This window comes from Haliotis rubra, unplaced genomic scaffold (genome assembly GCF_003918875.1).
Source record: "Haliotis rubra isolate DU_JTF1 unplaced genomic scaffold, ASM391887v1 Scf574, whole genome shotgun sequence".
In the NCBI taxonomy this organism is placed as follows: Eukaryota; Metazoa; Mollusca; class Gastropoda; order Lepetellida; family Haliotidae; genus Haliotis; species Haliotis rubra.
Window position 1 is genome coordinate 94988 of NW_025767273.1, and position 24792 is coordinate 119779.

The following is a 24792-nucleotide window of genomic DNA, read 5'->3' on the forward strand; positions in this document are numbered from 1 at the left end:
AAGACAGATTGAGAGGCTCTGACTGTGAGCAGAGTTCAGCGTTAACAGGAGCTAAACATATCAACATGATAAAGATAAATTTCGTTAATAGTGTCCGCAACACAGCTGATTCCGCGTTAATTAGTTCCAGTGAGATTCAACTGTTTCCTTAGAGGCTGTACCAGGGGGCGTGTGTTGTGCCCTTTACACGTGCTTTTGGACCTTCAGAGTGATGGACCGAGTAATCAGTAAATTGATTCCAGTTAGGTTGAGCTGCCTCATAAGTATTGTGTCAACGGACCAACGTTAACCAAGTGAATTTCAACAACCCTGGTATGACTGTCAGTTGGTGTAAGCTAAACTCACTTAAATATATGTTTTGAAATCCAGAATCTTTGGAGTTTCGTTCTTCACAATTGATGTCTACAAAGCAATGACTGCCCCAAACTCAAATCAACTGATCTGACATATTTTCATTTTATTTTTATCACATACAGTATAGCGTTTCTCTTTCCATTTCAACCACATTCCTCAGTATGGCATCAGAATTCACTTACGTCAATGCCCACACATCCGGGTACCGCCGATCATTCTCATCGACCGCACAATCATTGCCGTCTTTCCAGGGCTATCCAAAGCAGGAGAGTCGGCTATAATAAAGGAAGCGCCAGTAAAATATTACATAGTTCTTTTCGATCAGCTCTCTGCGCGCGTTATTTGGCTGTCAGTGTCACAGTGACTGGAATCAATGGATGCTTTGAGTGTGGAAGCAAAGCAAAAACTTTTCACTGTGTAGGATTTGTTGGATGATGCTCTTGGTAAACTTTCATCTGTGCAATGTTTTTGTTTAGAAGTATCCTCCATTGTTGGTTTGTCACTGTAAGTAGTAACACCTTTCACTGTTTTTCAGTTTAAGAGTTCTGGACAAATCGCCTGAATCGGATGGTGATATCCGATGGTAACATATTTACCTTCTTACCTGAATTCAATAACCTTGTGGAAAGTCGTCAAACTGTTCTCGTCTAAACAAACGCGCAATCTTAAAATCTTGCTATGTACATTAATGTAATATTAAGTCTACAAAGATACATTAACCTTTGGTTCTTTTTCGCTTTTATCTGCCATCTTGACATATATATATTTATATGACTATAGTAATATTGTATTCTCATGTACCACCGTTGGTGGTGTTTTGAGTAATAAATTGAATTGATAACGAAACTCTGAGCTGTACAATTTCTCTGTTTGGAAGTATCCTTTGCATTTTTAAGCAACATTGTTGGCCGTATTCCAGCTATGCGACGACAATATTAAATAACGTCTGGATCAGACAGTCCAGTGATTAATATCATGAGCATCGATTCAATAGGATACGGCATGCAGTCAACCACGTCACCGAGCTTAGACGCCTTTTACGACAAGCGCTGGTTGCAAGGTGCATTAATCTCTAAAAGTACTTTCTCTGAAAACTTAAGAAAATGTGCATGGGTCGGTGACAATATCACTTGAAAGCATTTGTTCCACCATTAACAGTAAGAAAAGTAACATTAACCGGTGAAAGCACTGTCCACTTGCATAAAGCAACGTAACTGCTTGTGGCAACATTATTCACGGTTAATAATACAAAATATAATGATTATTCCGTTTTTTAAACAAAAATCCTAAAAATAATAGCAAGATTCAACACGAATAATAAAATATGTATATATTTTTTTAATTAAGCAATATAGGTAATTAAATACAGTATTCAAAAGGAATATCCAAAATTATAATAATCATACATGTTTGAAGAATCAAAACGGGCCTAATTCAAAACGAATTTAAATTAATGTCACACCTTATCGTATCTTACTCACTTTCCTACCGAGAGCCTGGAATGATGTTGTTTTTTGACATGCGCTCATATTTGTCTCAAGCCATGGCCCTTAATTACTGCAATTACTGCCACCGTGTTCAGGGGATGTTGCCACGGTGCCTTAAAAACATGTTGTTTTTTGGCACGTGTAACATATAGATTGGCACCAACTGGTCTCCTCGTTGTGTTTGTTTAACTGTATCAACATAGCGACACCTCTGTAGCAACTCTTGATCGATGTCAGCAACAGGTTGTTACAAAATAGATTAGTTTTGACGCTGTGTGTAGGAGATACGATCGTGATTGTCATGTGTCTATTATAGATAAATATATAAGGTTTTGTATATATAAATCTTGATTATCTGTCGAAACCGAATCTATTGCGCGTAAATTGCAAAGGTGAGGTGAAAAGTATCAAATGGAGCCCTGAAAGTCAGTCACGGCAACAACTTTTCGCAAAAAGGGTATGTCCTGTTCTACACCACACAAATTGCGTGAAAGGTAAGCATTCTTTTACTGGTTAACACCAAATTACAGCAATCGTAGAATACGACAGCCCTTGTAAGCAATCGAGTCTTGAAGAGACAATCAAGTGATTGTGAACCAGAAAATTCTGTGATCCTCTTATCAGATATGTAAATCGGATAAACAATTATATTTTCACTCAAGTCAATTATATTTTCAAGTCAGTAAGAAATCGAAACTTTTGAAATCATAATGTAAGTGTTGTTTCCATCCAACCAGTCATGAAGGTACGTATGACATTTGTGATGGAATAATCTCATCGAATATGAACCTGATTAAATTCAAAATTCGATTTAAAATCAAAATAAATTGGAAGTGTAACGACTCCATCAATGCATCTGTGGTAGTTGAGACGTGCAGAATCTATCGCAACTCTATCAGGATCTGCTGGTCACGACCATATCTGTTTATTTCCGAATATGGGTTCAGAAATAGAATCATGTATATATGCACTGAACTGAGTGGGAACAGTTCTCTCTAAGACATCGCTGAAATTCAATCTTAAACGTGTACAGTAGGCCAAATATGTCTGACACGTGGTAATCAAACATTGTTTTGGCATAGCATTTTTACATCAACTATTACCTTCTGTACACAGGTCCTGTGTTATACTTCTTGTATTAATCATGATTGTAGTGCATAAATGTTTTAAATGTCTTTATCATTGATGAGTTTAGGAGATGTGAGAAATATTGGAGGAATTTTTAAATACCTTCGGCTAGACAAGTATCACTTAGTGCCAACTTATTTGTAGTAAATATATTTTTCTCTTACCTTCGAGTATGAAATTATGAAATTTTAATTTCAGTGCATGATTTACCTTAGACATTAGCGTTATTTATAACAACCCGATACGTAAATATTTTGCAGATACAGAGATGTCTCGAGTTGTCTCCCTTAGATTACACAGCATTTTCGACAGGTGTCCGTTTAGTCAACATGGTCGCTTCAAAGCGAGTACAATGCTGCAGTTCTAAGATATTTTATGAACGAAGAATTTCACCCTTCATTGAACTCCTACGAAGCAATAACCCGCCTTCTGCAGAGCTGAAGGCAAATTCATAACACTCGGTTTACGCGCCACTAACAGAATACCATAGTAACTGGTAAATATTCCCTGCGGAGTGATACACTGTCATGTCAAAGGTCATATAGCACTAACGTGATTGGCTGGACCTGAATGCAATGGCGTGACACAGTTTAGAGAAAATGTGAGGAAGAAACCGCGGAGACTCGAATGTATGCAAGTCGCATATATGTGTCATTTCCTGTCCACTATCTTTCCAAGACCGCACGTACACAGGACTTGACAATGTAAAAGAAAGTTGTCCTTTCCATTGAATTCAGCGAAGTGAACCGGCACGCAATAAGCTGAATGATCCCCCGACGTAATCTGCAAGCTTATTGCCGTCTCAGTGTTGTGAATTTCAAGGCCTGTGCATGCTTCTACCTGTCTGAGATTCTGAGCCATTGTAAACACTGAGTCAAATGGAATGTTATTCATCAGACCAGAAGGAGTATGTGTTTTCGGTGCGGTTAGGACATTCGGATCTTACTTACTCTCGCCTTTTCTCAGAAGAAATTGCAAGATCGAGAGTTGTCAACAACAAATGAATGACATCTAGGAGCTGGATCCCCACGTGTGGATTGTGTGTGTTTCAGTGGAGGAATTTCTTTATCTATTTTGTCTTGATCTTATGGTTAGTTCTATATCTAGTCCAGTGTTTACAAAGCCAGCATCAGCGTGAGTATGAGGCTGATAGAGCGACCAACGAGGATTTACCTGTGAGAAAACCCAAGCTTGAAAATTTTGAAAATGGCAGAGGACAGGGCCTACATGACGAACCCTCTTGTAGTGTGGGTGAGTGTTTTCAGCGGAGTCTGTCGTGTTACGACTGAAATTACATGTATTTTTTATTTTTGTTTCTGACATTATGCAGCACGATAATAATGAATTCATAACCGAGGTTATTGAACTGCGAGCAAGAAAATAATAGGACAAAAATGTTGAAGTATTTTCAACATTTATTTTCGTGTATTCCTTTTGTTTTGGGATAGATGCAGCACGCCAACACATAATTTACGCTAGAGCCAATTTAACGGAAAATTAATTAGACAATTATGTCTTCTGAGGTAATTTTAACATTTAGTTTACTGGCAGTAGACCTAAATATGATATGATTTTAATATTCTTCATATCTACAGGCCAACACTGAATTAAGATTAATTGTGTTATTTTCAATTCAGGTGGAAACTTTTCGAGGCAGTGACAGCCCACCTCTGAAATACAAGGATTTATACGATGGAGTTTTCCTGTGTGATGTCATGCAACAGATGTGAGTAGAATCTAGAAACAATGCCGAGTAAAATTGTGTCCATATCACGTTACCATTGTCAAATTCTCATAAAATTGTGTTAATTTGTTTTAAGACCATTCCATGATATTCCCATTCTGGACATGAAAATCACTCCAGTAAAGAATGCAACAGAATGTCCCCAGCAGCATGGCCAAGTTTCTTTGTGGAGTATTGAGTTGATCACACCGGTTATTCCTCAGATAGGATAAATAATTGATTGTAAAGTGAATAGTCTCATGCTAGCAGGTGCTATATATGTGACTGAATATTTCTCGACTGCGCTTCATACCTGTTGTGACCTTTCATGTCTTGATGCTGGTATGTTACTGATTTGTATTAACTCATGTTGAAATATCACACAATAACTCAACATGGACTATACTAGTATAGTTAGACTAATGCTTAGTTTCTGAATATATATAATTTTGATAGTAACAAACAAGCCCATTTAAAGTGAAAAGGAGCCCTAGGGAGACCAGAGATTCAGAACCTGAGGAAATCTAGACTTACTTATTTAGGGCTTTAGCACTGCAGAGAGAGCTTGGCAGTAGGGAAAATAATGTGGTTCAGGGACTGAGACAGACTATAGTATAGTCATCCAGTCTCTAGTAAATAGATTAGCCTGATAAGGGAATATAAACCGGATATTGTTTGATAGCCATCAATGTGTGGATATTGTTTGATATCGTTCGATTATGTCCCTTATCAAGAAAAACAAAGAGTAGTTGCATTTTTTGCACTTTTTTTAGGTAAAAAAATTAATGTATGTTTTCTTTAAATACGACATGGAAAGTTTAAAGATATATTTGATTTGTTATAATTGGTTCATTGAGTGTCTGTGTCTTTTGGCAGTAGTTTGAAGCCTGACTCTGGTAAAAGTCTGTTCGGTCTAGGAAGCTGAGCAAATAATTGTCCACATAGTAACTTAAACTTCTACTGAAAATGATATCGAGCCATGGGCTAGTAGACTCAGGATTTTTTGCCGTAAGCTGCATCAGTTTCCTATTGCAGATATTCTTTGGTACAGCTTATTGTCTAAATAAGAAAACTGGTTCCCCTGACCTACCAACCACTGACCCTTGAAAAACGATTGCCAGCATAGCTTATCTATCAATCGATTAGGGGGTTAAACTGAAGTGATTTGGTTGTCAAGCCGGTTAAGTGGGAACTATTATTTTAATTCGATATTCTGGTCATTTTGTGTCCATGTATTTAGCCACAGGCACCTCAGTCAGTTAAATTCAGCTAGCCTTGCATCATTAACCGTCATCAGTGCCTGCATGTTGGTCACGCTTCACTGACCATGTACAATGGTGAGGAAGTGCGGAGGTGGAGGTAGGTGGGGAAGGGGTGTTTGTTCCCAGGGGTATTGTAATCTCCAACTGGCTAAACTGCACTCAGCATGTTCACGCTCCACAAAGGTCAATGTCACCCGTGGTACGTGTCAGCGTACCTGTAGTTGCACCTGTGGTTAGATAATTACTTGATTACAGGTAAGAACTTCAAAGGCTGATCTGGGCAGGTAGAGTGTGATGGGAAGAAACTGTGGAGGGGAATACTATAGATATGGGGGATCAGTAAGATTATTTGCACAGATGAGAGGACAAGGGAATTCCTTCAAAATAAACAGAGGTTTTACATATCAGACAAGTTGTTATCATATCAGCAGGGTTATATATTTGCTGGTGCTGTCATGTTGCATCTGGAGACTGATTGAGCCAAGAATGGACCTAAAATTAGTAAAAATGGACAGCCTGTTTTGTTTTATAGATTTAAATAATGAAAGCTTTTGTCAGTTGGATCAATGATGTCAATGTTTCACATATTAAAATGTTTTATTCTGTCAATAAATTGAATTCACCTACCTTTCATCAATAGCCACCATCTGTTTTTCAGGAGTTTTAGTCACCTTAAAGTTTTATTTGAATCATTTTGTGATAAAAATAATTAACCAACTTCACTTGGTCTAGGTTTTTGTAAAAATCATCAGACAAATTGTGAGGTCGGCATCATTTCATCGTCATCTATATTGTCCAAGCACCACAATCAGTGGGAGAAGAAGAACTTTGTCATCTGGATTATATTTTATTTTTATGGTCGATGGATCTGTAAAGTAAATATAAAGTCTGTTTTTATAAGCAATTCTGTTAAGTAAAGGGTGTTTAACATGAGTTGAGTCTGTCTGGACAAATGTACCTTCAAGGCTGGAGTATGATTTTAAAAGGGTGTGTCTCAGTTGGCTAAACTTGAAGTGTTTGCTGAGATCATTCAGAATATTTTTCTTCTTTGAAGATTTACTTTAACATGTCTAAGAAAACACAAAACACACCAAGTAATCAAACAGTATATACATCTTGTTCAAACTTCCAGTTGCATTATTACATCAGTCAAACAATATTTGCTATTTGGTTTTCGTTGTGGAAGTTTTGTTGAGTCTCTCAGAGTAGGACTATTTACACAAAGTATTCTGTTTACTTATATTGTAATGATAATCTCCAAAACAGTCAGTGACAACTGTCAGCTGATAAGATATTGTATTATTTCCTCATTTATTAGAGGCAGCATTTAGACAACTGGCCAGTAAAATACCAGCAATACTGAGCATGTTCAAATTATATCCTGTAAACAGAAGTGTCGCAGAAAGAAACTTGACTGTCACTGTCAATGGTTCACTGTAGCATATTTGAGTATTGAATTGAAATTTTTAACAATAAATGTGTTAATTAACTAGGGTGAAAGGTATATCATGTAACAGTTTATTTTGTCAAATATAATGCACATCAATATAATTTGGCTTTACCTTTTCTATTTTTAATTAAGTTTATGAATGGCTTTTAAAGCTGTGTATTACCTGAGATCTTGTGACTATTGTGATGCTGATGTGCAACAAAAGATAGCAATAAATACCTGTTTAAAACCTCTTTCTAAACACTTATTGTTATCATAAAATAATAAATAACAATATGCATGAAACCCACTTTTGTCTGATGATGTTTTAAACCTGAAATGTGCTGAAACTGAAGGCTTAAATGTCACCAGCTCATTTATGTGTTCACCATACTTACACATGGGCTATGTTACTTACGAGAGGGAACTACATCCATTCCTGTTCTATAGACAGCATATCATGATTCCATAAACCAGCATTTAAAGTATTGTTTTTACCTAAGTATCTATGACATCATAAGCATCAGTGTATCGTTATCACACAAAATTGTTGTAAGAAATGTTTTTACATGTATGTGCAGAAAGGTATGAAAAGGAACTGTATAATTATGCAACAATAATATTCATCACTTGTATATAGAACCATAGAATATAACAATTATTAATCCTTGAAGATAGCTTCCAAGGGCTTTAGTTTAGAATCTCGAATGCAACCAACAGTATGACCTTACCCCTGTTGCCTGTGTTGTACAGAACACCTTGAACAATGATTCTGTTTAATGTCTTCTGGAGAGGACATGACAAACAGAGCATTGTTTTACCATGCAATTACATTAATTTACAGGTCTGTGATTAAAATCTGTCAGTGCAGTATTGCATGTGAGTTATTATCACTAAGAGATAATGGCTTTGTTCAACTTGAGGTGAAACGCAAGATAATCAGTGTTGTGTTGCTGAATTAATGAGGCTGGAGGCGTCTGACATTGATGTACTGGTCAGTGGTGATGTAAGAGACGCGTCTGCTCATCAGCACGGCAACACTAACCCAATGGGGATTCCAGGAAATAATAGGTCCTCAGTTTTCCATGCTTATTATAGGAGTGTGCTAATGAAAATCCTTTAGTCCTTTCATTGACTTTTGTGATGGCATTAACACTGAGATTTACTGAAAAAGATATTAAGAGATTTGGGTCACTAACCCCATGGGGATTCAGGAAAGAATAGGTCCCTAGTGTTCCATGCTTATTATAGGAGTGTACTAATGAAAATCCTTTGGTCATTCATTGACTTTGTGATGGCATTAACACTGAGGCCTACTGAAAAGGATATTAAGAGATTTGGGTCAGGTCAGGCTAGCTGGTACATTCAAAGTTTTGGAACAGACTGCATGGCGTCATACCTGATAACATGGATCGGCTCTTTAAGTTTAAGTCTATATCAGGTCAAGAGAATCAGCCACCTCATAGTGCTGATCCACTGTCCTTGCACCCTATTGTATTCAAAGTTAGAACTTGTCGAAGTAAGAACCTATACTGGTCCTCAGTGGTGATCCAAGTCATCTGTTGGTCACGCAGTGATTTGGTTCATAGCTTGTCATAATCCCAACAGGGTGGATATATCGATCACAAGATCGCCACAATACAGATCACCAGATTTTCTGGTCCAGATTCAATGATATACAGGCCACCATTATAGTTTTTATGATATTGATGACTGTGGGATAGATGCAGCACGCCAACAAATAATTTACTTTGAAGCCAATTTAATGGAAAATGAATTAGACAATTGTGCCTTTTGGGGTAATTTTAATAATCTGCTGGAAGTAGACCTACATGACACTGTCCTTGTTCTTGAATTGCGCCTGTTCTATATTTTTATCTTTACTTTAAGCAAGTTGACATGACTGCAATAGTACAATGGTCAGAGAGCTAAAATAGTTTGGTTTTTAAAACAGGACCCTGGTCAAGGGGTCAAAAGCAGGGTCTCAGCTGACATGATCTCCTTAGGTCATGTGTTTGCCTAACCTTGCACAATCAGCAACAGAACTGTCCACCAACATCAACAAAGCCAAGAGGGGCAAGTGGGCTATGGTCGTTACATGTCATTGATCCTCATGAGGATGTGGACATTGACAACTACAGCACCAACATCAGCGCTAACAACAGCATCAATACAGTTACTCAGTTGTTGCAACTTGCCGCCAGGGTGTCACTTTTCACAGCTTCAGGGGAAGTGTTGTCAGACATGTAGTGTGTTATTTTACATTGGCAGGAAACTTGCAACACAATATGTCTAGTGACAGAGGGGTCTCGAAGCCCTTGGGGTCAAAATCATTACGAACCAAAATAAACACTCTACAAGCCCCCCTAATAACTTGTTGAGAATGTTTTAGCAGAGATGCTGAACATTTTGTTTCTTTAAATGGAATAAAATCCTATTTAATCATTCTTCAAAATGGATTAAAACAAGAAAATGTGCATTTTTTTAGAACATATGCTTATTTTTGTCAACTTGGTCATTGCAGCTAAAGTGTTATATTTGTCTGAATTATGGTGAAGACAACTTCGCTAAGTGAATCGATTTCAGTTTTAATTATCAATCTTAACTGATGGTATAAGTGTGTTGCTTCCAGATGTTGCAGGTAGTTTCTTCTATTTCAACATGTTCAGTGTGAATGTGACATTTAGTTTTAAATTAAAAGTTTTAAAATTGTCTTGAGTTTATAGACAAAAATCAACAATGCCCCATTGGGCTACATGCTTTCTACATCAGTACATGTGATTCTTTGACAAAGAAACATGGCAGTCCAGTACTACATCAATACCATGCATTATAGGTGAGGACTCAGTTAATATAACAGGGAAGTTTTTTCAAGGATGAAAGTCAAATTGTTTCCAGAGTCAATGAAATATTCCAATACTTCCATGAGACTGATGTTATGTAGAATTTTGCCAGTCTTCCATTTGCGAATGTGCAAGTGTGCAGCATGTGATACCTAATCGTTCCAGTTCCCCTATCTCTACCCACAATGCACCAGCTTGCTTTAATCACAACCACAGTCTATTTGGGGCAGTTTATCCTATACCTCTCACCTGCTTTGTATTGATTTTATTTCCCATTGGAAGTATAAATGCCAGTGCATTATAATGTGCTCTGGTTAAAGTAATTCTTGGCCAGGACAAGCACCCCTTTTGTTTGCTCACCATTGTGATTGGGGGTCATTCACCAGCAAGAGAAAAGCCATTTACTGAAGCTTGGAGATCAGTCTGACTAACAAAGAGTTTTCTCGTTCAGGTTTGATTTTTATATCTCCATCATGGTGGATAATAGGTGCCAATTCTGAAAGCAGGGTAATATAAATGTCAAGCCGTCAAGATCTTAGATTTTGAAAAGTGCAGGTGTACATATCCCTCCTCACAAAACAAAAACACAAATACATTGACTCTAGAGTAAGGCCTAGTCTCTGAAAATATGCAATTTTTAAAGGAACAGGTAACCACATTTAAATTGAAAAGGAGCTCCATTGAGATTAGACTAACAACTAGTCTCTGAAATGAACATATTTTACTGAAAAAGTTCATAGTAAAAAAAAATAATAATAATGAAAAGGAGCCCTGAGACTTTCTTCATTTTCCTGAAGCTGAGGAAATCTAGACTTGCCACATTTTCTAGAATTGTGTTGGCTTTCTTGGATATGTTTGCTTCAGGGTCTGTACGACAGACTACATTGAGATGTAAGCTTCAGCAATTGAACATGTGGAAAAAAATGTAGATTTGCTTTATTCTACAGCAATATACCAAGGATGGAGATGCACACCCAATTCACCGTCTATCTGGATCAACCAGACCTTCATTAGACTAGTGTTTAGTCTCAGATTTTAATAGAAACAAGCAATTTCATTTATATTGAAAAGGAGTCCCAGTGAGATGGGAGATTCAGAACCTGAGGAAATGTAGACTTTGCTTCACTTAGGGCTTTAGCATTGCAGGGAGGGCTAGGCAGAAGGACAAATATTGCGGTTCAGGGACTGTGCAGTAAAGGTGAGGAGAGGTGATATGGGGTTTAACGTCGTGCTTGAGAATATTTCGCTCATATGACGACGTGCATGCGTGTGTATATGTATGTGTATCTGTGTCTGCTTGTACAAGCCCAGACTTAAGCTGGTTTTATAGTGCTAGCCCACTGAGATACCATGCCGCAGTGAAGCATGAATACCCCACTCAGACACAGTATACTGACTCCGAGCCGACCAGTCCTTGTTGTACCCATTATTGCCAAGTGCCAGGCAGGGACCAACAAGTACCATATTTTAACGTCTTTTGGTATGATGCGGTCGGGGATCGAACCCGCGACCTTCCGCTCTCCGGGCGGTGCTCTAACCACTACACCACGGAGGCGGTCTTCACTTAAGGCTTTAGCATTGTGGGAAGGGCTGGGCAGAAGGGAAAATAACGCGGTTCAGGGACTGTGAGACAGACCAGACCATCATCGCCATAGAAATGTGTCAGAGTTTGGTTCATGTATCAGTTCAAGTGAATAATTGTTTGCAATATTTTGGTCAGAAGTATCGATACAATTAAGAATCTGGTCATCTCTTTTATTGTTCATGTTCCAGCATTAGAGTCAGTATAATAGCATTACATGAGATTTAATGTGTAAACCTACTTAGCCTCACAGCATGAGGTGTGCAGCCCAGCTTGTCCAGCTGAGGTCATTTAATACCTTCTCATTATTCTCCACGAATTCAATCAACACCTTTAGCCCATTCCTAATTACGATCACTTAAATTCATTCATCATTCTGAATCCGATTCATAATTACACCTGGTTGAATCATTCACCTGCTGTTTCCTGTGTGGGATAGTTCAGGCCTGATTACAACCTGCTTATCTGTAAACCTGGTCGTCTGGAACATGACCAGACTGGCTGGAATCTCCTCTCAATCAGAGAATTCGTTCTGGCAAAACCATTGCAAATTTTAGCATTTCCTTGTAATCATAGTATTCTGTAGATTGGTTCCTGAGGTTGACAATGACACCATGGTTAAATATCAGTTGTAATGGTGAAGCTATGAGACTGTGACCCTGCTGGTAATCTTGAGACATGCTATTTGTAGATTTTCTGATTTGTGTTTGCTGTCATTAACATGATTAATAGATTTGGGATGTGGCAGGATTGATTTACACATGGGCATGATAGGATCTTAGATACCAGTATTTCTACCTAAAGCGTGTTCAGATATGTCTATGCTATCTGTGATGTCCCAAGCTGTAACTTGTCCACACTAGGTAACATATTACTGATCACAGCATTGCCATAATTTGAAGCATCTTGATTGCATGGCTGACCAATGGCTTCATCCTTCACAGGCAATGTGGTAGCCTAGTGGTTAAAGCTTTTGCTCGTCACACCGAAGGCCCAGGTTCGATTCTCCACATGGGTACAATGTGTGAAGCCCATTTCTGGTGTCCCCCGCCGTGATATTGCTGGAATATTGCTAAAAGCAGAGTAAAACCCAATTCACTCACTCACTCATCTTCACATGCATTCATTGCAATGGTTTTACTGTAAGATTTAGATCTGAAAGTATGCTGCGAGCAGCTGAAAAGTGTTTAACATGGAACATCATACTCATAGTTTAAATGTATTAATTATTCATTTTCATTTTGATGTGAAAAAGCACTAATAGTACAATGTAGTTTTTCTCCTCTCTTTGTTAAGGAATCTGGTTCATTAATGGCACAAATGTTCTGTATTCAGAACATTAAATTATTTGAATGCGTATCAGTATCAGTCACCAATATGCTTTGTATCCCCTGTTCTTTATGATGGCATGAGTATGACCCCTGTAAAGGTCCAGGTGAGAACGAGAGCAACCCATGTTTGGCATAAGAGGCAGCAGAGGAGAGCAAGTGGTCAGACCCGCTGACCAGGTTATGTTCTTGCCATCCCATTGATGTAGATTGATGCAGAGTCTTGTCCAGACTCAATTATTGACAGACCGCCATATAAAGCCTTATTATTGCTGTGTGTGGAGTTAAAGAATGAACGAAGAAACCAACAGAATTCAAACCCTCTTATTATCATGATGCTATCCCCGCTCCATGATAATCATGATGCTGCCAGGAGAGAATAATGCTATGCCATTTACTCACATAGGTTGTGACTATATAGACTGAATTTTGAAAGAAAAACAACAATTCCTTATGAATTGAAAAGAAGCCCCAGTGAAAAAATGAGTCGAGATTTAGACTTGCTTCATTTAGGGCTTTAGCATTGCAGAAAGAGTTAGGCGGAAGAGAAAATAATGCGGTTCAGGGACTGTGAGACAGACTCACACTTAGTCTCTGGAATATATATAATTTTGCCAGAAAAAAATAAAATTCTTTTTAAAATCGAAAAGGGGCCCAAGTGAGAAGGGACATTTTAGAAATCTAGACTTGCTTCATTTAGGGCTGTAGCATTGCAATAAGGGACAGACTAGTAACTATACAACAGTATACCATTCATCATATTCCTTGCTCATCATACAACTCACGTTCCCCTCTGTGTCTCCACATACAGTTTCTCTGTGTTTAATATAGCTCTACCTGGTCCACAAGCCACCTTTTCATTAGAGTTATTGCTTCACTCTATGTGGACATGAGTTGTGAAGAATTCAGGGTCCATGAACACAGACTCACCAGATCACTGGTCAGGTCCTAGTCTGTCTCACAGTCCCTGAACCACATTAATTTCCCTACTGCCAAGCCATCTCTGCAGTGCTAAAGCCCTAAAAAAGCAAGTCTAGATTTCCTGAGGTTCTGAATCTCTGGTCTCCCTAGGGCTCCTTTTCAATATAAATGGGCTTGTTTGTTACTATCAAAATTATATATATTCAGAGACTAAGCCTTAGTCTAGTCAGGTCCCTGTCTGCTGGATTGGAAACAGTTCGCTGTTGGCAGTTTGCCAGAGGTGGTTCTTTGTCGAGTTCTGTCATAAATCATATGTGAAATACACACTGTGAAATTAAGTTTGAATGACAGAAAGGCAATATGACGCTATTGAAATATTAAGTGACCTCACTTGAGCAGATTCGCTAAGATTAATGGCAGGAGATTATGAACACTTTTTCCGACTCTTGCTGATATTGTTGTATTGTAGTGTTGTCATTGACTCTAGACCTTAGTACATCATCAGTCAGCTCCACAAGAGCATAAGCAGGAAATATATATGCAAGACAAATATGAAGTGGTTATTGTAGTGACAAAAACACTCAGAACCTAACAGTGACAGTGATATACTGGGCCTGTGATTGTAGTGGCATGTCTGTCACAACTATGGCTGAAATATTGCTGATGTGACGTAAACTTAACTCACTCACTCACTTTGTTGGTGTTGAGAGTTACATCAGTCTAGCACTAAGATATTCCTGTGAAAGAGACCAGAAGTGAACCCTTCATTGATGCTGCCTTCGGTCAAAGATATTCATGACTCTTGTACCTTATCAAATTATTTCAACAACGGCATTGCTGCAATCACGTTTTGAAACACAGCCATATCAGTGATGGGATTATGGCTTCTGTGGCTCCAAGTTGGAAACCAGTTTTCGTCAAGGGCATGCACTTACAAGAACATTGGGTAAGAGGAGGAACAAAGCAATGGTTGTGCAGGTCACCAGGGGTTTGTGGAGACCTGGTCACCTCACTTGACCCTGAAGTGAAGTGACCCCACTTTGTACTAACTTGGGACTTTTGAAGTTTCCAAATGCAAGTGGACCTAGTGATTTAGAACAGCTGCAAGAACATATGCTAAGGAAGTAATTTGATTTTGAGCCTTGGTGCTTTGGACAGTCTTAGGAATTCCAATTCTGAGGTTTTGTTGGCTTCTACAGCTTGACTGGGACATTGCAAGATCGTATTATCCTTAGTGAAGCGTCTGCTTATCTGGCTGCACATCCACCTGTTCCTCCAGGGCATGCATGCATACACATCCATTAGAGACTTACAGGTGTGCAATATTACTCGCAATCCACCATTTCGGATGCATAGAAATTAATGGTATATTATGTTTATCAAAGGCATGCATATTTTCAGCTTCTTGGTAAAGTCTATATAATCAAAAAGCAGTAGAACTGTCTTCATAAAGATGAAACTATTGGCAACCATATAATGTGTCAATACAGCATCCAACAAAATAGCAAACGACTTTGAGGTTGCTATAAATGTGGGTTATATTTATTCAGAATCTTCACAAAGTACTTGTGATTGAATGCATGCAATATACCATGGTATGTATTGCAGTTTATGAATCATTATTGTTATTCATTGCAATACAAAAGTCTGGCTAATACTCATCGTCACTACACACACGCACACATTCTGCTCTCATCTGGCAACGCGTTCAGGATCACCTCAAGGTGCTCCCTGCGTCTGCTGAAGCTCTGACTTGAACTCCTGCCATCTGGTTCCAGTTTTGATAGTTTATGCCTGTTTTACAAACAAAACAAAGTAATGTCTCCTCCAGGTATTTAGGGAGATATTTCAGCCATGAAGTCTCCAGATCAAACTGTTGGAACAGAGATGTACAGATGGCATCAATCAAGTCTGGATGAAGACTAAACAAGGTTCAAGGGGATACTGGTCAGTTCTTTCAACAGATGATAATGGCCATTTACATACATGCATGGATTACTTACATGTCGGCCTTCAAGTTGTCTTCAAGAGCAGTTAAGGGCCATTACTGTGAATCTGACCATTGCAGTGACATCTGCTGATGCTGCTTGAGGCTTTAATGGGTTTAACTCTCATGGTAATTGTTGGGATTAGGTCTTCCTGGGTTTAATGGGTGCTTTGTGGTTTGATTAGAGTTTCAGGTGACTAATACTGATGGACTGACAGATTAATTCAGTGTAGATACAGGTACTGCTTTTGAAGATAGCCTATCCCTGAGACTGACAACACAATAAGGCCAAATTTAAAAAAATGTTGTAGTTCCAATTACACCTCTTTAAAATTTAGTGTAGGTAGGTCGGATATTTAATTTTTACATATTTTTTTTGAGAAGTAAAGTACAAACTAATGACACATTTATTCAATCAAGCCAAATGACCGATGACCATCGGTGCTGGGAAAGAAATCAGTGGTTTCTGAAAGCTCATTTTATTCATACCGCTTTAAAAAATAGGATCTGCACCAGAATTCAAGGGTTGGTCAGGTAATCGGAACCACAACATTTTCTTTTTTAGGCCTAAAAGGCAATGCATACATCTGCCTTTATCAGGGTTTTACACCACTCAGAAATGTGCATTTAGTCCACAGGAATTTGTAAATGACACAAAAATATTCATTGTCCCATATTGTTGACAAAAAGTATAAGTGTCCCTTAAATTCAGTACTCATCAAACCTTACGGTAAAGGTGCTCTATGCATCAGTGTACACCATTACCATACTTGACAGGACGTCATATTTCCTACAGGAACCTTTACAATCAATAATTGTGAACTTTGACCCACAGTTTTGTAAGTCAAGGTGAAAACCTAACTATATTCAATGGAAATAATGCTCAGAACTACTTTTCTCTCTCTTAGGATAGTAGGAGTAGAATGTAACATTACTTGAAACCATTTGGATTAACAGTTGATTAAATTTCGGTTTTAATCTGATGAATCAATGTTGTGTACTGTTAAAGTTTTGAAACATGTTAATGAATGGTTGTGGTTTCTCGGGACCTGTGAGTCCTGTTTTCGCATGTGATATGTAGTATGTATATTTGTTAGGCTCAAATTTCTGAAGGATTGGAATTGACTATAAAAGCACTGACAATACTTACTTTCAACTAAGGCAGACCCTGTTCAATATAGACATTACAGTGTTATCACCTGTCTTACATCATGAACTTCTACACAGATAGCTGTCGTAGTGCTGAGAAAGCTTAAGGGAATAGGGCCAAGGCTGTTTAAATTGTCGTTGTCAAATGACAAACTTTTCCTGTTTAGAAGGACAGGAATAAAGGGGTATGCACAAATTAATCCATCAAATGTGAAATATGTTCGAGAATTGTTAAATCTCTTTTAGCACTCTGCAAGTTCAGATGCAGGTAGCATGTGTTTTTAACCCATAAATCTGGTGTTGGCATTATGGCCATTGGGTGTGAAAATGGTGACCTTGCTTTGTTTATAATTAATGCTGGTTGGTGGCAGAGTCATATTGCTTTAGTACACAGCGAGACCTCCTGACATCAGTGACACAGTATTATAAACATAGCATGCCACATTCCAAATGCAGCTAACAGGTTTTGTATGTCTGTAAACATGTATTTCAATAAGCACCAAGATAAAGAATAACATAAATTTTAAAACTGATATGTGATTTTCGATGTGAATGTAGAAACTGTGTCATTTTTAATCCAGTTCATCAGTTGGTTTTAGTTTTGGTTTCACAGAAGTGATTAACATCCGAAGTGGCGGTGGGGTAGCATAGTGGTTAAAGCGTTCGCTCGTCACGCAGAAGACCCGAGTTTGATTCGCCACATGGGTACAATGTGTGAAGCCCATTTCTGGTGTCCCCTACTGTGATATTGCTGGAATATTGCTAAAATGAGTGTAAAACTAAACTCACTCAATCACTCACTCATTGAAACTTACTCAGTAACCACATTAAGTTGACCTACCTTGGTATTACCGGAATACTTTTCAACTGGTATAAAACTCACTCACTCACTCACTCACTCACTCACTCACTCACCTTCTCACTCACTCACTCATATACAATCTACACAGTTATTTCCTGCATAACTTCCCTCAAGTGCAGATTTATGATAGTGTTTGTCAAGCAGCAGTAAAACAATTCAGCCCGAAGTGTAGGAATTGATTTACCATTGTGTTGTGTGAAGTTCCTAACAAGGAGCCGTGAATGAAGATATAAACATTATAGACACACTAACACAATGGACCAAGCTACAAGCACCCTCCAACCATAATATGTCACTGAAATGCTCTTATAACTCATGCCCCTCTACACTCATGTTTACACAATACTGCACAAGGTTTGGTCAGTTACTAACCTTTGAATGTGTGTATGTGTGATGGTACCATGGAAACACAGTAAACAATATAGTCTTTGAAATTCTTTATTTGCATATCTAGTGCCCACTTGGTGTGAAAACAAAATGGACATTGATAAAGCAACTCTGACGTAGGTATTGGATTTCAAGTAAATGGCGATTTGTTCAGGCTGCGAGGTTCTGTTACACGCACCGGGTAGAAACATGGTTACTAAGCTTGCATTGATAGGTTGTCTCGTGTGTGCCGCGTATAGGGGCACAGATAACCAGGTAAATTATAGTTCTGTAACTTTAGGAGTGAGTAATCGGGGTGTAAGTACTTGAAGCGTGTGTCACGATGTGATTGTACAATGTGGAGCGGAACAGATGTAGACACTCGCCCGATTCAAGTCGGGTTGACGTTCACTACGGAAAACTCATGGGTTCCGTCAGGTGTGGTGACACAGTATAGTGAACAGTAATACTTATCATTATCCGATACCAGTTATTACCACAATCAAGATGGTTCATGACTTGAGCATAGAGGTATATCATTGCAAAGATGATGAAGAACACACGTTCCTTGATAGCTGTGTTGCATTAACCACAAGCCAGTAGTAACAATAGTCAGTGAAAAATTGGGGTTTTCTTTACCTTCTTTCAGTAGTAAATATCCAGGTTTAATTTAGCTTGACATAATGTAATAAAGTTTTAATATTTATGGTGAAGACTTTGTGTTTCACCAGGTTGTGAGCACTGGAGTTTTGACAGTAAACATGTTAATGCTTTCATCCTCGATGAGTCAAGAGCTGCTTTATACAATTTGCTGTGTTTAAGTACAAAGAATTGCCATTCCTTCATGAAAGCCCAATAACTTGACAAATTCCTGGGCAGGTCACCAGTAGCTTGTGTTGGTTGTGGACGTAGATCAGTGGTTACGATGACTGAATCATCATCTTTCCATGATACCATTTAAGGAATGTTGTATCTATCAGCATATGTATCTGGTCCACAGACAAATGCAGGGCTTTTCAGGGTATATTTGGAATGACACTGACACACCACTCAATAAGGAAAGATGTTTCATACATTTGGCACCTTCAAGAAAGTGACCAATGAAGTTGTTCAAGCTTTTGTTCGAGTCTGTTCTGTGTCATATTTTATGTATTGTTATTGTTGTATCATATCACAAGCATAAAATTATAATACCCTTTCATCCATGATAGTAATGGAATTATTTATTATCCTGATGGCCTCAACTTAGGAATTCTGGATAAGAAAGGTCGCATGTGACCAATGTTGGTTATAAGAGGTGACCAAACCGTGACTCAGATGGTTCCCTGATTGTAGAGGATGTTTCTTATAATATGAACCACTGATGTACAAACTTTATGGATTACAGCATTTTGTGAGTGCGACGTTTTGATGCACATCCTTGTACCGAATGGTACCTACTTTTCAAATACAACTCGAAGAAGTCGACCATTGATGTGTCTGGCCCCGACTTCATTATGTAGAGGTCGAAGTGATATAAGCTAATTATTGCTGGACAAAACAGCAAACATATAAAATACGATTTTGAGATATGATTTTGTGTTTCAGTGACCCCAGACCTGCATACCAGAATCTACATAGGGTAGTGGAGGATGACGCTTCTATCCGACAGCTGAACTGGGATTTGCTCATCAAGAACATCCGAGCGTACTATCTGGTGAGTCCTTGTTTTGGGGGAGGTTTTGTCTCTTGTTATGTCATGGTCAGGTTATATTAAACAGAACATTGCTTCCAAAGAGACATGGATGCTCTTTGCTTCATATCAAAATCATACCTTTATCCTATTTTTATGAAACACCTCATTTTTGAAAATGCTGGTATTTTTATATGCTTTGTACTAGCAGACATGTAAATTTATTAGCCTGTGACTTCAGCCACTTGTTCGAAGCTCAGACTCGTAAAATTATATTTGATCTAGAAAGTTCACCTAATAATAATCCTTATCATAACACTAAAACCTAGTCAAAGTAGTGTTGTGAGCCATGTTAAGGCAAACATACTGAGACTTTTCTGGAACAAACTGCCATTTCCAACCCAGGCACCCTGTATATTTCTATGGATGGAATTGCCAATTAGAAATGCAAGCCATCGTGAAAAGTCAATAAGTATTTGCCAACTCAGCACTTCTTGAAAATGTCTGACAGTGCAAGTGTAGCATTGCTCCTATATGTGTGTCCTCTTTCCCTTTATCCCACATCCTAAGTTTTGTCAAATCAGTGATATTTCCCCTGCTCTGTTCTGTACATTGTCTGAGACATCGACCTGAAACTGGTGATGTTGATATTGGACCCAAAGATGTTCTAGTTGTTACCATGGAATTTGCATTGCAAGAATCACTGATGCCTGGCGTGGTATTATTTACCCGACAGATCCGGACAAGGAAGAATAGCTACCAATATCTTATAATTACAATTGATGGCAATCAATGACATTCCTGTACTCATGACAAACTTATGAATTAATTATGAAGAAATTCATTGTTTACACACTCTTGAAGAAATACAAAAGGAAATCAATTGATTGGATGATGAAAGTGTCAAATTGTATGTGATAAATGTTTTCAGGCACGATATGAAAGTTATTCATTATAAAAGGAAATAAATGAAAGAAAGGACAGACAGTTAATGAAAATATTTTTATTTTTGTTTAAGGGTCAAAGGGGCGGTGGGGTAGCCTAGTGGTTAAAGCGTTGACTCGTCACGCCGAAGACCCGGGTTCGATTCCTCACATGGGCACAATGTATTAAGCCCATTTCTGGTGTTCCCCGCCGTGATATTGCTGGAATATTGCTAAAAGCGGCTTAAAACTAAACTCAGTCAGTCAGTTTAAGGGTCAAACTGACTTAATTTGATAAAAAGGCAACATATCTTTGAGTTCTTGAAGAAAGTCTAGAGTAGAAATTATTAAAGACTACAGGTCTTGTTTTCTTGATGCTTTTCATTTTTGTTGGGTTTTTTCTGTTATTTTTTAACTAGGTCTTTGTCATGCCAAGGAAAATATCGATGCATTTGATGTAATAACTTAGGTTCCTGTTGGCATGAAGAATGGTAGTTTTCAACAGGAATTTAGCCAACTGGAACCCTGATGTAAGAGATGTATTGTGATAGTCCAAGGTTGTCAGTGAAGTCAGTGTTTTCCTTTCCCACCAGATAGTGGTGATTGGAATGTCAGTCAGTCAGTGGCGTGGATAGCCCAGATAGGTGCTGCAATCATACACTGGGCACTTGTCCAGCATTATCATTTTATGGGGTCATAATATGCCAAAATCTCTGTCCAGGACACTTTGTATCAATATGTCCCTGTTGCCGAGCATGTGTCGTAAAAGTGTGATATCTGAAGCCCAATTGTGGTGGCATTTCACTTGGCCACCCATGTTGGCTTGAGACGTGAACCAACATGGCCACCATAGGCTGGCATGGATGATTGTGTAACTTGAGTGTGGGTTACTTCATATTGAGTGACCAACACCCAATAACAGATTATTATGACTGCATATTTACAGGATATGTTCTCATAAAGTGAACATTATATGAAAGTCTGATGAGGCTAGATTGGAACATTGTATTGCAGTCTGTTGAGGCTAGATTAGACTTGCACAAGTCTCTTAGGTAATAATTCAAAGTTTACATGATAATTTCTATAAAATATGAATAACAGACTGGCATCCATAGACTGTCAGCTTTTCTAGACTTGCCTCTTTAAATGATAGAATTACTATACATCCATGGACTTAGCATTCAGTACAGCCTTGGAGCAAGACTAAGGCTAGATGTGGACTTTGTATTACAGTCTCTTGAGACTAGATGTGAACATTGTTTTCTTGAGACTAGATGTGAACATTGTTTTGCCGTTTGTTCAGGCTAGATGTGAACATTGTTTTGCTGTCTGTTCAGTCTAGATGTGAACATTGTTTTGCGGTCTGTTCAGGCTAGATGTGAACAGTGTATTACAATCTGTCCATGTTCCATGTCTGTGACACCTCCGTGGTGTAGTGGTTAGAGCATCCGCCCGGAGACCGGAAGGTTCCTGGTCTGTTGCCTATCATACAAATAGACGTTATTTAGGTACTTGTTGGTCCCTGCCTGGCGCTCGGCATTAATGGGTACAACAAGGACTGGTCGGCTCGGAGTCAGTATAATGTGTCTGAGTGTGGTATTCATGCTTCACTGCGGCATGGTATCTCAGTGGGCTAGCACTATAAAAACTGGGCTAGTACAAGCAGCCGCATACACATACACTCATCGTCATATGAGCGAAATATTCTCAAGCACGACGTTAAACCCAATTTCCCCTCACCTCACTTAGCACTCAGTACAATCTAGACGACTACAGTATGCTACAATGTAGAAGGCGCATGCTACCAGGTGTCAAAACCAACACAACAATCTCATCAAGAGCAAATGTAAACCACAACCTGTTCACGCTGCATGTAAACATCCTACCAAATGTACTGGCATGTTTTGCATCTAGCCTGACCTCTGATCGGGTAAGATTTGAGGCCTGTATGGAGGGTCAGCTTTGACAAGCAAGTAATAAGGGGATATTGAATGCCCAATATGAATGGTGAACCAGTGCAGGGCTTTAATCCTGTTATTGATTGTGTGTTATGGGAGTGTTGGGCAGGGAGTCGTATAGCAATCGGAGCTAGTCAGGGGTGAAATGTATCCGACAATTAAGGGCATAAACGTCTGCTGTCTCAAATACACATCATGGTCACTCATTTTGGACGAACATGGACAAATCCTATTTTATGTGCTAGATTATTGTACTTGTACAATAAATGTTTCTTCAGGTTTGTGTGATTTCTAATTTGCACCTGTTCATGTGCTGGCCCATGTGAGTCACATGTCTCTTAAATTGACTACTTGAGTTACAATAAGTGGGACAAAGAGCTTTTGTGAATTATTCATGATAGTTCACGTAGTGAGTTCATGCATTTCATCAGTAAATAAAACTGTTAAAAATGGAGGCAGGCTGAAGAAGTTACATTGCAAAATATGCACAGTGTTGTAACTGTAGGGTTTAGAAATGGCTCATCATTGGGTAATGGTGGTTCATGTTACCAGGCTAGCTATTCTCGAAGCGTTCGTAGCCCTACGAACTTCTTAAGCCCATTCTTAACACATTGGGTATGATCAAAGTTAAGAATTCTTAGGGCTACGAACGTTTCGAGAATAAGAGCCCTGGTGTGTCCGGGGCAAGTACTGTGACCCTTCTTAATTCAAGTTCAGATTTTCCATAAACGGTTGTAAAATATATATTGACTTATTAATTCCAAATGGCCTGGTTATAACAATTTTAATGTTTTTATCGAAATATGCACTTTTCCGTGAGCTCAACATAGCCCATCCCATAATATGGACACTTTGTGTAAGTCATGAAGATGGGAACAGAAGTTCTTAGAACAAATTAATTAATGGCAGCATCAAGAATGTTTTTCATATTGTTTGATTAACTTAGATATTTTGACAGGTTTTATATCCCTGGATAAGCATTAATCGTTAGGACAGTCATATTTATCAAGTTTAGTATCCATATATGTATATACATCCTGATAAATGTAGACTTGGAGAACTGATGGACTCAACAAATCTGATAATTTATCATTCTTATCTAATACATGATACTGAATTGAGCATCTGTTGTCCATGTTTATTACATTCAGTATTCTGGGTGTATCTTCTTGACATGTAAGCTGGATTTGATAGGACAGAGTACTTGTCCTATAGAGTAACAGATAATCTAACTAATTCATCTAGATCGAGTCCAGTCAGTCTGACACAAGGCTGTTGTTGTCCTGGTCCATGTGTAACATAAGCAGATGATGGTGTACGCGACTTCTGTAATCACATCACTGTGTGTTCACATTCATCAACAGATTACAGTGACATTTACTGCAGTGTTTATGTTACCAATTGCATTGTCTCCTACGGGTTCTGGGAAAAGTACAGGTTCCCAGCGACCTGCGAATGTCGTGAGAGGCAGTTAAACGGTCAGACTCAGTGGCTTGGTTGATTGCATGTCATCGTGTTGCTCATGTTCTTAACCACTGGATTAGAAGATCCTGACTCGATATTTGCAGAAGGTCGTCCTAATCTTTGGGTTTAAACAACAGAAAACCAGGGCAGACGGCAGATGAAGTTCAAACTTTGTAAACAGTTCTAGACTAACGGGATCAGGTGGTCAGGCTTCGCTGACTTGGTTGACACGTCATCAGTTCCCAATTGCGCAGATCAATGCTCATGCTGTTGATCACTGGATTGTCTGGTCCAGACTTGATTATTTACAGACCGCCGCCATATAGCTGGAATATTGCTGAGTGCGGCGTAAAA

The 24792-nt window shown here is 38.6% G+C and overlaps 1 protein-coding gene across 1 annotated transcript in view; it reads left to right on the forward strand.

Moving 5' to 3' along the window:
* The first annotated feature begins 3540 nt into the window (after positions 1 to 3540).
* Positions 3541 to 24792, forward strand: part of LOC124254527 (girdin-like) — a 97862-nt gene continuing 76610 nt past the window's right edge. Inside the window, 3 exon segments of the mRNA XM_046688342.1 lie at positions 3541 to 4220; positions 4607 to 4695; positions 20009 to 20117. Coding sequence (XP_046544298.1) covers positions 4176 to 4220; positions 4607 to 4695; positions 20009 to 20117 — 243 coding nt within the window. The 5' untranslated portion in view covers positions 3541 to 4175.